Source organism: Uranotaenia lowii, chromosome 1, assembly GCF_029784155.1.
Source record: "Uranotaenia lowii strain MFRU-FL chromosome 1, ASM2978415v1, whole genome shotgun sequence".
NCBI lineage: Eukaryota > Metazoa > Arthropoda > Insecta > Diptera > Culicidae > Uranotaenia > Uranotaenia lowii.
The window spans coordinates 33,796,636-33,813,942 of record NC_073691.1 but is presented as its reverse complement, the minus strand read 5'-3'; the positions used below and the strand labels follow the sequence as shown (position 1 = coordinate 33,813,942).

General features: G+C 35.8%; 2 protein-coding genes across 2 annotated transcripts in view; both read right to left on the bottom strand.

Moving 5' to 3' along the window:
• Window positions 1–17,307, bottom strand: part of LOC129738845 (uncharacterized) — a 166,262-nt gene that overhangs the window by 46,040 nt on the left and 102,915 nt on the right. The window lies entirely within an intron of this gene.
• On the bottom strand, window positions 12,644–13,791 carry LOC129738846 (uncharacterized). Its single transcript, XM_055730152.1, has 2 exons — window positions 13,581–13,791; window positions 12,644–13,426 (listed from the first exon to the last, which is right to left on the bottom strand). The coding sequence occupies exons 1-2, from the start codon at window positions 13,738–13,740 to the stop codon at window positions 12,711–12,713; spliced, it is 876 nt and encodes a 291-aa protein (XP_055586127.1). The 5' UTR covers window positions 13,741–13,791; the 3' UTR covers window positions 12,644–12,710.

Genomic DNA, 17,307 nt, shown 5'->3' with positions numbered 1-17,307 from the left:
GAAGGCACATGGAGGATCAAACCGATGAAAATTTTAAAATACGTGGAGAAACTTGTGTATCCGTTTTACCCGAACTTGAGGTGTCCGTCTTCCCCGCCTTAGCAACTTTTTTTCAAAACGTTTGTTGTCCAAGCCTTTTGACGGAAATTCTATGATTTTCCTCCAGATGGTTAAAAATAAGCCTAATAAACACTGTACCTTTGAAAACGGTTGAAATTTGAAAACGGTTGAAATTTTTGAAAATTTTGCGAGTTCTGAACTATTTAATGACGAGAGAAAATTACTTAAAATAATGGATTCTCAAAGTTTTTGTTTGTTTTGTTTACTATTCTGGGACCTTGCTTGCTATAAATAAACAAAGGCCAAAGCCAAACATTGTAATTTTCGAAATATCGAAAGTGTCAGTTTTACCCGCTGTGTCCGTCTTACCCGACTTTCCCCTAAAGGTCTCAAAGTGCCAATGATCAAAAACTTTGATAAATAGTGAAAATGTAGATTTACTGCCCAAATATTTAAATTTTAACTACAATTTATTTAAAAAAAATCTATATTTTTCATTTTAGGATTTTTTTTAATAATTTTCTATAAACACACCGTAAAAAACACATGATTTACGGACAAACCACAAAAGATCTAACATCTGGTCGCAGTGGTAGGAACTCAACAAAAAAATAGAGGGATGACTGAAAAGAAAATCAACTCTACTCAAAAAGACTATGAATTATTGCTTGAAAAAAAAACAACAAATGGTAACACAAGTCAACAAAATTCACATTTTTCCGAGGTGCAAGAATATAAGAGCAAATTTTGACTAATTTTCTGGCGTTCTGGCGCTGATTCCAAATATTTATTTAGTTTTTTTTTACTCAACTCTTGTTTTAAAGATTTTTGAAAATAGGTAAAATTTTGCTGAAATTTTAGCATTATTTTGGCAAAACTTTACAACATTATAAATGATATAAATAAAAAGTTTTTAACAGCGAGAAATTTTGACTTCTGAGAAAAAAGATATTGAAGTTTTTTTTTGTAAACTTAACTAAAATCTGCAAAAAAACAAGAATTTAAACGAAATTTTAAAGAGGATTTAAACTAAATAATATATTTGATATTTTTAAAACCCTTAGTCTAATAGTTTCGCAGTTTTAAAAATTAACTCCAAATACTCAAAGGCTATCTCAAATGATTTCAGAAAAAGAAAACAATCCATAAAATAAACCCTTGAAGAAACTGGGAAGCTAAAAACCTGAAGAAATTATTTCAAAATGGACAACCAAAAATCCAGGCTAACTTTTTCAAAACCCAGAAATTACCCAACAAAAATCAAGAAAATAATTGATAAAAAAATTTTTTTCAACAAAACTCATCGCAGATTTAAAATCATATTTTGGGCTTCCAAAAAACATATCATGATTATTTTTATGAAGCTTCCTCAAAAAATTTCGTTTTGGAGGCATAAATAAAAAAAAATCACAATTCATTTTGTTTTTTTTTTTTTTTTTGTTTGATTTGCCAAACAAAGTTAAAAAATCTGGGCTTTTTTCAATGAAATACGACTATCCGGGCCTAGCATGTTCCCAAAATTCGTATTAAATATCGGGGCAAACCCGGATAAAACCATGCAATCTGGCAACCTTTACGAAATCTTCAACAACATAATGTAGTCTTGCTTCTTTTAAGCTGATTAATTGAAGGTTCATTTATATCCCTAGCTAATTGAAATGTTTAGATAAGGTCAGTATTTGGCCTTGCCCAGCAATTTTTTTTAACAGTAAACGTAATAAACACACTCCATTAGTTTGATTGACACTGACCAGATTATCTTTCCCCAAAAAAAAAACCAGTGGCATCGAGCTTCTTAAAAAAAACAATCGTAGAAGGATAAGTACCGTTTGCTGATCTGCGATCGAAACGGACAGCTGCCTGCACTATGGGAGATAAGGTGGCGAAAAAAAGGAAAAGTGAGTGTCAAAAATATTTTTACTATATTTTTATGGAAAGTAGTTGAATACTTTGATTAAGAGAAGTTCAAAATTTTGGAGCTGTTGGAGGAACTATGATCGAGTAAAGTTGAAAAATGGCAAAAAAGATATAGGTAGTTTTGTGTGACTTAGGAGTCACAGTTTTTGGACGTGATCTGTTTTTCGTATGTCCCGGCTGAAATTTTAATTTTATCCAAGTTTTTTGGTATGTGCTGACAAGATTTGGAAAGTTTAGCTGCGGCCAAGTTGTGTATATATAGGAGGTGTAACGATATAAGAAACTCCCGATTCAGCCATTTTGATTTTGCTACTATGGAGTTCGTGGAGTTTGTTCACGAACAAATTTTCCAATGTTTACAAAAAAACTCACTGAACCTCACCGCGCTCTCCTCGCCTTCTTACTGACAAAGTCAGAGAACCTTGTGATCTAATAACCTTGGCTGCGGCCACTCTCAGCAAAGATATTTAGAGCGCTTTGAAAGTTGTGCAGTATTTAGATTTTTGGTCCCTTTACTATGGAAGATTTTCATGCAAAAAACACTGCAAGTAAAACCTGCCACTATCAAAATTGATCGTTAAATGTCAAAAAATGATCGAAAACAACAAGTGTCGATCATAACAAACAGAAATATTCATCAAATTGTTTTGAAAACTATTAAAATATTTTTGTCCGCATGCTTGTAAGGAGATCGCTCATAGTTCGCGGCTTATTGCCGGAATGCCAGGGCCAGAAATCCAAGCCTCCAAGTCAGTATTGATAGCAGGATCAACCGGTATTGATGGTACAAGAAATCTTGCTACTCAGGAGGTAGGGACACTTGAAATTCGTTACGCTATCATAGTTGATTAATCGCAGTCAGGAGGCCTGTCTGTCTCCGCAAAAAAGGCAACGTTGGTCGTCCGAAGAAAGACGACAAACGAAACTACAAAAAAAACTAGTTGATATGATTATATTTTCGTCTTATTGTATGCTCTTATAACATAGTTATGGTTGGAAGAGCTCATCGATCTCTCTCGTTCTTTATTTGGTCTTGATTCCAGTGCGGTGGTTGACATTTATCCCGGATTGTTTTTATTTTGCTATTCACAGCCCCATGCGTCAGTGAGTGACTTCTGCTGATTAGACTAGAGTTTAGAAACGATAGCAGCTGTCGAACCATGTAATGGATCTTCGATAAAGCGGATTAAGAAATTTTGAACACTCTTATATTGCTCCGATTGAATCGGTTTGTCTATAGAACAGGTTTCAGAACCACATAAACGTTTGGCTGTTCCGGAGTTCAACAAAGTGCTACATTTTGTTCGTTAAATGAAGATAATCTACAGTATATTGAACTAGCTGGAGTGAGTTAATCGAATAAAACTGGCAGGATCGAGAGCAAAAGACTTGGGACGTCACTTTGAGCACGCATCAGTTTAAACGAGGAAACAAGTCTTCGCAAGCCCTTAAGTTTCCTTTAATTGGTGGCTTGGAGCTCCGTTGCAAGATCGAGAAATTCCAACCTTAATACAAAGTATTTGTAAGAAAAATTGGCATAATTAGGATTTCTAGAGCAACCGAAGTGTGAGGAACCCTCGATTACTGAGCCTGAGGTGATAATTGCCTGCAACTAGAGCAAATCGTAATAGTTCATACCGGACGAAACAACTTTCAAAAGTAACGAGCGTACTGAGAGTGACTATCAAACTTTATACACAGTTTCAAATGAAAAACAAAAACCATCGACGTTTCGGATTTTTTTAAAACTTTTTCAAGGAATCAACCCTCTGAAAAGTTTGAGAATAACAAATTGCATTCAAAAGTTACCAATACTGTTTGCCTATTGTTCTCATTATAGTCTCCGTTCGATTGTTCTCTCATTCATCGAGTTTCTTTAGTCTACAGACTACACCTCTGATAAGAAACAAAACATAATAACAATTGCGCTTCCGCAAGTGTCCGGTTGCAGCATAGGGTTGTAAACAAAAATCCCTTCTTTCATCTTTGTATATGCTCAATCCATACATCGCCTGTGCAGTTGCGTTTGCTTGCAACTAATTTATTAGGAGCTGGAAATAGTCCCCCCATTCATGCTTCGCACTCGGGTCGCCCATCTGGAGCACCAATAAGACCAGCAAGAGGAGCGTCCTTGACATTTGAAAGTTCTTGCTCTTCCTCGGTTGGCGGGAACGGCAGCATAAAGAGAGGAATAAAAATATAAATAAGACTAAAAAAACCACGACAAACTAAAAAACGATTTATCCCTAGCCGCGATCGTTTGGGGAGCAGTGTTTTTCTTTCTGTTCCCGTTTTTGTCCAACGAAGGAGTCGTTCTTATCATCCAGAATGCTGTTTCTCAGTTGTTCAGAATGAACGCTCAAGAGGGCATGGTTTGTGATATCATGTGTCATTGATCGAAAAAAAATGATAGAAGCTTTAAGGGTGTTTAAGCACTTTTTATGATGCATTGATAAACATCAGCTTGTAGAACCCAACTTTGTATTCGATACCACCTGAAAAGGTCATTTTTCTAAAATTGTTTTGACGATCTTGCTTGAATTATGGAATTTGCTTATGCTAATGATACATACACAGCATCCCGGTGTGTAGTAAAAGTACATTTACTACTCATCTTCACTAGGCCGGGCCCACTGTGCAGTATTGGACGCAAAGACAACTGGAACACAGGGAGGAAGAAACGTGGACAACAGTACCGTACGTTCCCGTGGTTTAATAATTTTCACTTAGGGAGCACAAATGCTAAAAAGAAGTGTGCTCCTGGACTCTTTTTCTATTTCTTATGTGGGTAGAAATGGGGTTGTTTTCCAAAGAATTTCCAATTTTTTAAACATTTTGAATTTCTTCGCTCTCTATCTCTGGTCATCGACCATGGATATAGCGCCATTTCTTGCACTTGGAAAGAAAAATTCAAAAGAAAAAAGGTTATTGTAACATCCATGCCATCTTTGGAACTTTACCCTTTCCAAAGATATTACGGACGGATTTCACGCCAAATCGACACGGAGTTGCCATGACCTAGTAAAGCAACTTGGCATACTTTAATTTCCCAAAAATGGTTTAGACTGACATTTGCAATGGGCCAAATCTTTTATTGAAAAAAATTATAAACATGATTAGTTCGAAAATTACAATTCCTACAAAAATGTAGTTCAAGAGAGAGTTTTGATAAACATTGCTGAATTTTTAGAAAAAAAAACAGTGAATTTTTTTCAAAACACTACACTGAGAAAAATGCATTTCAAAAACCAAAACTCAATTTCCCAAAAAACACCATCTCAGAATTTGATGAATTTTTTTTCTAAGCTGAGTAATAATGAGGCAACTTGTGTGGTTTTATAATTATACACCCAAAACATTTGTTTTTCGTTTTTCATTTAAAAAACATAAAACGTTTTTTTCCCTTTAGAGTACTCACTGTGCGATGTTGAGAAGAGTTGTGAACCACATTATTCTCCACCACTAAAAAACATCGAATTCTGAGATGACCATTTTTTTAAAATAGACTTTAATTTATTAGTTACAATCAAAGCTCTTAATTTTTCGAAATCAGTACAATCAATTCAACGAAGCAGTTTTTGAATTATAGGTAGGAAATCTACACTGAAAAAATAAATTACATGATTTTAAAAATATATATGAAAAAGTTTAAGTTAGAAAAACTTTTTCCCCTTGAATATGCACAAGCTGCAATGTATGGATGACTTGTAGGCCTTATCATTACCCGACTTAGAAAAACAAATAATAAAACTTAAAGATGGCGTTTTTTTTTTGAATATTAAGTTGAGTTTTCGAAATGCATTTTGCTCAGTGTAGGATTTTACAATATATTTTGTCAATATTTTTTTTTTTAATTTAATCATTGTTCTAAAACTCTCCCGTTGACCACATTTGTTTACTAATCGTACTTTTAAAGTTGAAAATTTTCATTAAAAAAAAGTTTGGTCCTTTTCAAATGTTGTCTAGATAATTTTTGAGAAAACTAAGTAAATATGCCAAGTGTCTTAACTACGTTAGGACTATACACATAAAATTTGATTCAATCCTGAGAGGGTCATGCCAGATATTGTGTCGAGTTGACGCGAAATCCATCAATGGTGAATATTAAAAAAAAAATCAGACAAACATTTGTACTAACGAATAACGAAACCGAAAATTTCTTTGAATACTAACTTCCCTTTTTCAATCTTACTAATGATTGAGTGCGGCATTAAGTGCGTTTACCCTACTATCGCAGATTTTTTTTCCAATCGCAGCACTCCGAAGAGTTTTCACACACACACATGTGGGTAAGAAGAAGTAAGTTTATTTATTCTAAGAGCAAGTTCACTGGTGTTGGGAAAAAGTGGTAGAAATTTTGACACTTACGGCACATTTTGAAAATTTTGCCATGCAAAAACATTTTCAAGATCTGTGGCCTTCTAGTTTTTTTACAACACGTGTTGTATTTCCGCATGCTGTGATGCAAAAATAGCAATATTTCTATCACATACGGCTGATATAGAAACAGTGTTGTAAAAAAATACAACGCCCCAAGATCTTGAAAACATTTTTGCATGGTAAAATTTTCAAAATGTCAAAATTTATACCACTTTTTCCCAACACCAGTGAACTTGCTCTAAGAAGAGTATTCGTATATGTAAATAATGTAAATAATGTAATAATTATCTTTGTAAGATCTATGAAAGTCTTATTCAGGGAAAAAGGTCGAATTTGGAGGCAACCTTCTTTGTATATTTAGACTCTTCATGTGATTTCACCTTAAGTGCTAGACATCAAATTTTTCATTTTTTTTTCTCTTTGTTTAGCTCCGGAACGGCCAGGCGAAACAAATCAATGAAAAATTTCCGCAGGAAACGTGCCAGGTGCCCGCTTAAAAGTTCGTTTTGCTGTCCTTTACGTAATTTATAAAACATCTCATAACTAGCGGTTCCAATATTTTCATCACGATTTGACCGCCGTAATCTATATATTTTTACAGCGTGCAGCTTTCTTCTCTTGCAGACATGATGTCAGGAGTGTTTATTAGTCAGTTAGATGAACTAATAAGAATAAAATTGTTTTATCCCTTCCCCAATCAAAATTTTCGATTTGCGCTTGTTAAAAACCTCTAATGTTCCCTACCTTCATGGGATAAATCTTCTTCACTTCCTAAATAGTGAAAATGAGAGTTAATTTGCACACTTTAAGATCCTTTAGGACTCTTTACCACGATTTACTTTAGGACGATTTACCATATGAACTTTAGTTGATTTCCAGCTGTTTTTGAGACTCTTACTGGGACTTTCCTGGATTTTTAGTGATCCTGCATAAAAAATCATTCAATAACCTTCTGTACTGGACGATATCTTAAAAACCACTTGACAGAACGACACAAAAATTTGCACATATGAACATTACACAAAAGTCTGTTTCTCATAGAATCTGGTCGGTTAAAATAGATCATTTCTCCGCAAAGAAATAACTTACAATAAAGTTTTTTTTTTGTTTCGATTATAGTCGTTTTACCATCTTTATGGCATTCGCGACCTTATCAACGTTGCAGTTGGCGGATCGTTATTGAAAAACTTATCCGATACAACTGTGTTCGATATTTACTCTTGGGCTCGAACTCGCGGACATCGGCTCAGGAGACAACAGACTTGCCAACTGAGCTATATCTCAAGCCCGTACAATAAAGTAAAAATGTCATTTTGTAGAATATTTATTGCACCTTAAGGAAAAAAATACATAAAAATCATTCGTCAGCTTTTCGGATGAATTTTCGCACTTTTTTGTGATACCACCCATCATTTTCTGCACAGTACTGCTGGTAACCTCATTCGACATCTTGTTCCACCACTTTTCCATTTAAGCGGGTTTTTCCATGGTTCTGCCACATTTCTTCAGTTTGCCCTTAACTATTGCCCAATATTTCTCGATGGGACGAAAATCCGGACAGTTTGGTGGATTGATACTTTTTTCAACAAAATCGATCTTGTTCTCCTTATACCACTTAACGACATCCCGGCTGTAGTGGCAGCTTGCCAGTGTAGTATCTTCGAAAGGGCCACTATCTTCTAGTGTGAGATCTTACTGACACTTCCACTCTTGCTGATGGTTCTAAGGAGAATGTTTTATTTTTGATGCCTCCGTTGATATAGAACGTTGCTAAGTAAAATCTATGAAAATCACCTTTTAAAGGGTGACTATGTTTTTACGATATTACAGCCAGGTCCGGCCAGAACTTCACCGGACCATTGTGGGACCGAATGAATGGCAAAACCCTCTTCTGGAGACATTCTTCTTTGTAAACATTTCCATTCATTGTGTCTCCAGTGATGAAACTCTTAGTCTTCTTCCCACAACTACAGATCCCTTGCCAAATCATCAACTTACGAGCAAATTTATCTGCGAAAACTTTAATCTACTTGCAACATTCCCTTTACACTTCGCAAGGTAAAATTTGTTAACGGGTATTTGTCCAAAATCCATTTTGACGTAAGTTTCGTCGTCCATCAAAATGCATCCGTTGTACTTGGTCAACACTTTCTCGTTCAACTTCCTTGCCCTGGTTTTGGCAACCAGGTTTTGTTTCAGCGTCCTGTTGGGGTGTTTGCTTTCTTGATACAACCGCAAGCCTTCTCGCAAACAAATTCATCGAAATATACTGTGGTTCGTTTGAACTTTTTCGCCAAATCACGCATGGAGATTCCATGATTATTGTGAACTGATCGAATTACCTTTGCTCGCAGCTTCCGGTCATATGTTCCACTTTTACGCCTGGTTTGTTTGGCTCGATCCACTGTAAGGGTCTCCCGGTAACGTTGCAGCACCGAATTTACAGTCGATTTTGGATATTTCAGGAATTTCGCGATCTTTACCCCTGACCACGTCGGTTTCTTTACGTGAGTGTGCAGAATTTCCACTTGCTTTTTTGGCGTTCCATCGTCGATAACTTTTGACTGATTGCTTCAATCTTGATGAAATTTTCACCACTAAGTAAACAAACCATCCGGATCAAAACACTGTCAATCGATTCGCGATGTGACAACTTGGGGCGCTGCAGTAAATGAAAAGATGCGACCAGATTCTATGTGAAACAGACTTTAGTAGGTAGCTTCACTAAAAATTTCATCAATTTGCATCCATGCATGCAGAAGTTATAAGCAAAACAAAGTGTTGCATTTTTTCGATTACACTTCTTAAAAACACAAAATTAAAACCAGTCAAAATCAAATCTTCAAGCAGTTTGGAAGAAAAAAAAAATAGCTGAGCTAGATAATGCTGAAACGTACAACCTTTTTTCACCTTGAAAATCTGAGATACTCAAATGTATTGAAATTTCTGTAATTTCCATGAGAAATTTCCAGAAAACATTCATTCGTTTAAATTTATGTATAGTAGTTATTATGGAACGAACTCACCAAATAATGTTTGGGCCTCGATAGTCGTTGATTGATTCAACTTTTCAGACCGCTCATGGCGTTTTCCTGCCCTACACGTCGCCTAAGGAAAACGATGCTCAAAGTCTTTACTCCACCGAGGGAGACTATTACTTTCCTGACAAACACTTTTAACGATTGACACATTTGAAAGAACGATCTTTAAACATATTTTTCAAGTTTTGACCCACCCCTACGAAGTGAAAATATAACGCATCCGTTGCCAACGAATCATGGCCTCCTCTTTTTCGATCTTGTTGAAATTTTCAACGCAATTTAGAATGTGAATAGAATAGAAGATAAAATACTTGCCGCGGATTTTTCGTGATAATAAATCAAAGCACTTGGGCATCTTTGAAAAAGTTATACATACTTCAATATTCGATTAAAACATATATTAAGGGGAAAGTGAGGAGACTTGATCCCTGGGGTGTTATGATTTCTCAGCCATAAATCGTTACTGGAATATTTTACAAACACAAGAATGTGCAAAATGAATCAAATTAATTTTTTGTAACATTAGACAAATGTAAAGATTTAGGGATGGAACAAGATTCAAAAAGTATTCAACAGTAATTGTTAATTTATTCAACGAGACTTGCCAGGGAAGTTTTTTAAAGCCAAACTTACACTGCTCCCATTCATTTATATTAATCCTTTTATCAAGATAACAAATTATGAAAAATTACACTGATAGGAAAACTGTAAGGCGTTTAACAAACGCATTGAAGTTAACAAATGTATGAAAAAAGGTACAAATTTCCATAAATAAATCATAATTAATTCTGGCAACACTCTAGAAATCTTTAAACTTATTGAGCGCAGATGTTAAGTAGCTTAAAAAAAGTTATAGACCCGTTTGTTCATATTTTTCCATACATATATGAGGAAAAAAGTAAACAAAAGTATCTGCAACTTGTTTTGCTTAGTGTTAATTTTTTTCTCCATCGAAAAACTTTCTTCTGAACTTAAAATCTTGAAATTGTAAAATTTAGAAATGTCTAAATGTGTTGCCAAAAATGTTAAAATGCTTTTAGTAAGAATTATCTCTTAGTTCCTGAAAATTTCGAAAAAAAATGCAATGAATTGAATAAGGCTTATTTAAGCCTTACCACTACAAACATTTTATGCTTGGTACAACAAGGGAAGAGAAGCAGCCAAATGCCTAGTTCTTAAAAGATTGATAGTTTAATTGTTAAGTTGTTAAACTGATTGGTTTTGTTCTGTTAGGTTTTTTTTCCATTTTAATTACGATCTGCGGCTGTTTTCCACCTTTGAAGAGTTCAAATTCAAACTTAACACTAAGGCGTACATCTTTCAAGGACTTGATGGCTAGCATCTTACGAATGTTAAAACTACTAGTTGACAGAAAGAGTACTATATATGCCGTGGCCGATATTCGATCTCATGACCTCTGGCTTAGAAGACTTGAACGCAATCCTCTAGGCCATGGTCTGCGGTGATACAACCTTGTTTATTTCCGATGACGTTGAAACAGCTGATTTCAGCTGGGTATTATTGTTCACAGTTCAACTTTAAACGTGAGCTTTTCACCAACATTTCGCTGAGTCAGTTGGAGAAATGGAAGAAATAAGCATTGGAACGATCCGGAATACGGTTCGGAAGGATGAAGAGGAAAGCAACTAAATGGACAAAAAAAATCTGGGTGGAAACCTGGTCCGGTGGACAAAACTTTGGACAGGAAAGCCATGCGCGCTTACGCCAGTAGAAAGATTGCTTCAGTTCGGGTTGTGGCCGTCCATCGTACCAAGGTAAGATTGGGTCTAAATGAGTCATTTTGACAGGAATTTAATTTTTTATTGACGCACTGTAGGAGGACTATAAAGTACATAAACACAGTGTTCCGAAAATCACTCAATTCTCATGAGAGACACTGAAACGTTTTCAACAGCGAAAGCAAAACCTAAATTGTCGGTTGGTTTATCTCACAGCGGGGCAAAGACTGTGTTCGACAGCGCTGCTCCGAGAATCAAAGAAATAAAATTTGAAAGAGAGACGTTTCTTCTCTAGTTGGAATTCTCAACTGAGTGAAGAGCTACCTGATTTTCAGATTCTTCTTTCAGTCAATAACTTTTCTTGCTCAATCACTCACTCACTCACTCGTTTACTGATCGATGATCGAATGCTGTCTGCCTGATACATCTTGCTTTGTTGTTGCTGTTGTTGGGGAGGACTAAAATAGCCATTCAAACACGCAGGCAGTATGTATGTTCATATGTATCTGCTGCTTTGGCAGAAAGTACGCAGGCAGTATGAACCGATGTAAGGCCGCATTGATTGAGTTTGAGTGAGTGAGTGAGTGGATTTTCGAATTGGATCTTGTATCAGTAAGTGTCTCAATCACTTCTGATACACCAGGTAGTGAGCTTTAGAGATAGACTTTTATGCGAATCTGCTCTCGCTTTTGAATCTTGCTTACATTGACTTCGCATTGTCGCTCTGCCGACTCTCTAGGGAACTACAGGCAACAGCATTCGGCTTTGAATTTTTCCAACTAGAATCCTATCATGAGCGTTTCTTCCGAGTGATTTTCGGAACACAGCATAAACATACTTTAGAGTACATAAAAGTGAGAATAAAATTAGATTTTTTTCTCCAAATTGTGTTTAGATTGTTCATTTTTTATCGTGCTTAGACATATGGGTCACATATGTATATTTTTTTTTCTTGAAGAAACTTAAAACCGGTGTCTGTTATTTTGTTTAAAACTATCTTATACAACAATGGCTTGTCATTTACGAATTTGATGTAATTTTTAACCAAAATCTAGGATTTCATTGAAAGAAGTGTGAACGTTACAAATGATGTGAAATAGTTGCTCGTTGTCGATGATTATTTTTCTATTGGTTTTTTCTCATCATTACAAATTTGTTGCTTTAAAATCATTATTTTACTTTTAAATTCAATTGTGTTTGTGATAGGAACATTGTCATCCGATGACAGTTTCTGTAGAGCCAGGTACCACTTAAGCTTTCTTTTTTCAATGGCCAATTTGAAATTCCAATTTTATAAATGAGAAAAACAAATATTTCAAAACTTTAAATAAATTTAAAAGAACGAAATAATCCATTTGAGGACTACCCGTTTTGCTCTGATACCGTATATTTCAGCAAGATAAAAAAAAAATTAAATACATTTAAAATATTTAATAAACTTTAGGCAAAGAGCCTACTTTGATCCTAAAATGCCGAAAATTGGGAATAATAAATGGAAACCACCGATTAATGAGTCAATAGTAGGGAACCCAACTTTATATTGTTTTTAATTTACAATTTTTATGCATCCACATCATCTGACCAGATTCTCTTCATCTGGTTCAATAGTTTTCACCGTCTGGGGAGGTTGCTTCTTGCTCAAGTACATGTTAAAATAGAAGTAGTACTTCTGTTTCTCCGGATCCGTTGCTCCCTGATCCTTCTGATTATCGGTACACGCCTTCACGACAACTTCACACCGTTGTCTTGGACAAACCGGACATCCATGAAGTGCTTGCACCAGTGGACCATCGGTGCTTCCCTCCTCCAGATTGCACCCGAAGTGGAACGTTATCGGATAGGCATTCATCCGCGAGGCGAAGCTAATGTACCGGATATCTAGGGTCCCGTTATTGTCGAAGACATTTAGCAGAGGTTTCTTGTCGTTGTCATCTAACGTTATGGTGATGTTGCCTTCCTTCTTGATTCGGAATCGGATCTTGAATTTATCCCCAGGGAATAGTTTATCCTTCGGGCTGTGATAAGCTCTCATTTTCACGTGATATCGATAGATCACTGTGTACACATTCCCCAGTCGGATTTCGTAGGTTCGGGCAAAGTCCGGATATTCTTCGGTTCGATCCTGACTTGACAAAAGCATGGCGATCTCCTCCTGGAAGTTCCTTACCTCGATGAACATGTGGAAGTCGACCGGATATTCCTCGGATCGCTCATTTCCGATCTCATCCAGAGCGTAGTACTTGTCGAAGGTTCCGGTCACATCCGTGTGCTGGATACAGTTCGATGGCACTGATCCGACCAAATGAGGCAAATTAAAATCCACAAAAAGACACCACGAGGATGATGATTTGTGTCCAACCCCAGAACCATGCGGAGAGAAGAAGAAATCGTCACCAATTAAATGAACCACTCAATAAGGATTAAAGCCAAGCTGGAGATTTACCGTCGATCGCTTCCACCCCCGTTGCTCCTTGTCGATTTGTCCAACCGTCCGGCACCGAAACGACAAGATATATGGCGACCATTAATCTACCTAACGGCAGCGAAAATTTCGCTCTCGCCGTCCGCACCTCAGCCATTTTGGTCGCGAATCCCGATGGCATTCGCAAATAAATCTCGATCTAGAAGAAAAGCGTGTATGCGCGCGACGCTTGGCAACATCGGCCAAAAACTAGACGCTAGATGGCTTGGGTTGTGCTATTTCAAGAATAACTTTACTCTACAATACTTTTCCGGCTTTCGTTTAGCCGGAGAGTTCTGCGATAAGGAGGACTCCAGCCCCCGCATATACATAAAAGTAAGCTCGGCGCGGCGTGGCTGCTGCATTTGAAGAAACTGGTAACGCACATAATTTCATAGATTGTCGGTTGATTTATTCGAGGTTCCCGCAGAAAATGTTCCAAGCGTTCCAAGCTTCTTATCATTTCTAGCACGCGAGGTTGAGATATGGGAGAAATAGCAAATTCTGTGATTTGTTGTTTTAAGAGTGAGCTAGAGCTAAAATGAATTTAGAGAAAAAAAACTCAACAAAGAATGGCACTTTAAGTGGGGTCAGGGTAAATTTTGATCTAAGCCGAATAAATGTCAATTGATTTCTGGATCTAGCTGGACAGGATTTTTAAAATACTAAGAAGGATGAATTAATATCATCCTCTAATTAATAAGCCACGAGTTTAAAAGGATTTTTTTCCGATAAGGAAAAAAATATTATGGTTCTGGAAAATGTTACCTACGAAAAGTTATGAGGAGTTAGCAAACTTTTAGGGGAAAACATGGTTTTGTAGTGTAAATGTGCCAGAAATTGGAATTAAAGGTTAGGTTGAGTAATTTTTTCAAATTCTAGCATTTCTGTAATGAAAACTTTTAACTAAGGCGCTTAGAATCAGAAGGGTGTAAGTGATTTTTTGTTTTATCTGATATGAGTGGATTTTTGAAAACTTCCCAAGCAACCAAAAGTCACAAATTTACTTAAATAAAGGCATTGAAAGTTACATATTGGCTGACTAAGAGAATCAACTGCCCAATTCCCTTTAGTGATCTTTATGTACTCATTAATGAACTTGAAAGTTGCAAAAGTGATTAATATGTACTTTGTATGTGACTCGTTTTGTCCAATTCCCATGAGTGAACGATATATACTTATTCGCGAACTTGAAAGTTGCAAAAGTGATTTATACGTACGTTGTACGGGACTTAAGTCACATAAAGGGCACAAAAGTGCTCAAAACGGGATTTGGTAAGTCACATAAAAGGCACAAAAGTGTTCAGAACGGGATTTGGTAAGAAACAAAAAGTGCATAGAGGTGCTTTCAAAATCAAATCATCACTTGAAGTTTTAGTTTCAGTTAGAACAACATCTAAGCGTGGTCTTGTGGTAGCGTGTTCGATTCTAACCACGAAGGTCGGGGCAAGGTTGCCGAAATCACAGAAAAATCTGTAATTTCACAGAATTTTGAACAAATTTTCATCACAGAATCTGTGTCACAGAACACAGAATTTTAAAATATTCACAGATTTCACAGAATTTTTGATTTTTTAATGAAATTCCAGAACTATGATTTTTTAGCCATAATAAAATTTATATATTTTTTACATTTAATTAAGAAAGTATGATAAGATATGTCATTTTAATTGATTTTGCCATACTAATGTATAAAAAAGAAATAATTTATTATAAATTTTCTATGAAATAAAAGCAAAAAGCATCACAGAAAACCATCACAGAATTTTTGAGTAAAATCACAGAAATTCAGAATTTTTTTTCTCAAAAACACAGATTTTTTTTCGGCAACTTTGGGTCGGGGTTCGATGCCCAAGCCAGGCAAGTTTTTTTTTCAATAAGTAATTTGGTAATTGAGTGATCATTCTGATGCGATATATGTAGGAAATGTAGGAAACAAGCAATTGAGCAATTTGTCGAATTTGGAATCCAGCGCGTGGCATCTTGGCGGCACCATGTACCTACAGTACATAGTAAATAATCAAGAGAAGGTGATATGAACCAATACCAAGGGTGCAGTTGAGATAGAGAGAGATTTTTTGCTTATTTTTCGATTTTTTGGAAGCTGAATTGAAAGGCCGCTGAAAGCTGAATAGAAGAACATTAAGACTTGTTTGGAATTTGAAAGTATCAATAAGAACTTAAATTTTGAGCTGCATAGAACGTACTTCATATCAATGATGGGGCTGCTTAAGCGTTTTTGTACCTGTTTTATGGGACTCTTGGTTGCTTGGGTTAAGCCATATACTGACATGATGTAGAAAACACACTGTCGCTGCCGGCAAGTCTGTCCCATATGCAAAAACAACGAACCGAGAAAAACGGCTTTAAAGATTTTTATAAACTTTCGTGGATTTCTCGGTTGAAACTTTACCTTTTCTGATTCTTTCTTCACAGATATTAAGATAATTGTTGTAGAATTTCGTCTAATGTGTTATTGATTTGGAAGTTGTTGATGCGGAGGAGAAAATAATGATGGGACAGCCTTGCGAGTATATTTCGCATGCGGATTAAATATACCCGCAAAGCTGTCCCATATTTGGCTTTTCTTTTGTCAGTTGATCATTTGATTCTCTCTATCTGTGCTGTACTATTCACTTTACTGGATGTTTACTGATAAAAATAAGTTTGAAATGATGTTTATGACATTTTCAGATAGTCAAAGATAAAGAAAGTTTCTCGTTAGAATTGAGTGGGTCTAAAACAAAATGAATAACAACGTTCCATGAATAAAACAACCTGTACCATCATATTTTGGAAAGTTTTTCGGTCGATTATTTTTTTTGGAAAGACTATAAATACCTTCAAATTAAATTAATGCTGAATCAGAAACAGCAAAGTATCTTGGCTGCAAATATTTGATGAGAAAAATCAATTCAATATGACTTAAGCGTGTGCTACCAGGTAAGCGTATTTTTGTTCATAGATTTTATGAAAGTCCAAGAAACAAGTAACAGCATGACAAAAACCTAAAAAATATGGCTTTGCAGCTGGCTATTTCCATGTTTTACAAAGAATAATTCAAGAGGCTTCATGCGAAATTAAAAAAAATAGTTTGATGGAATTTACCCATTAGGCTAAACTTAGCTTGTAAAAATTATGAAGATTGTTATTTTTAACTTTACTGTACTGTTTTATCTAGTCTAACTTTCGCAATTTCAATGAATGCTTATTTTGTCGCACACATTGTATGAATATTTGTAAAATTGACGTAAATTAGAGGAGCAATTTTGAAGCATTCTGTATAAATAGACATATGGGACAGCTTTGCGGGTATATTTCATATGGGACAGACATGACTTGGTATTTTTTCATATATGTTGAGAACAAAGTTATGAAAGTTTTTAGTCTAAATTGAAGAACTAACTGTATTTGAACGATTTTTGAGATAAACTGAAAAATGACGAAAATGCATATGGGACAGTCTTGCGAATAGCAGCAGCACAGGACTGTATAAAAAAATATTACAATATTTTTCAACTCATTTGAAATATAGCCACTCAATGATAATCTAGTTTTGCTTGGACTCAGAAGGGCGCAACCGTTCGAACAATACTAACCGTACAAACTGTTCGAACCGTTTGAACTGTTCGAACCGTTCAAACCATACAAACTAAATTAAACCGTATGTTCCATTCCAGCCGTCTGAACTTTACAAACCGTAACAACC

Bases quoted from the DNA above. Each gene is read 5' to 3' on its own strand.
- LOC129738846 (XM_055730152.1), bottom strand. From the start codon at position 13,740: ATGCCATCGGGATTCGCGACCAAAATGGCTGAGGTGCGGACGGCGAGA. The intron at 13,427-13,580 runs GTAAATCTCCAG...TGGTCGGATCAG, and splicing joins GGGGGTGGAAGCGATCGACG to TGCCATCGAACTGTATCCAG.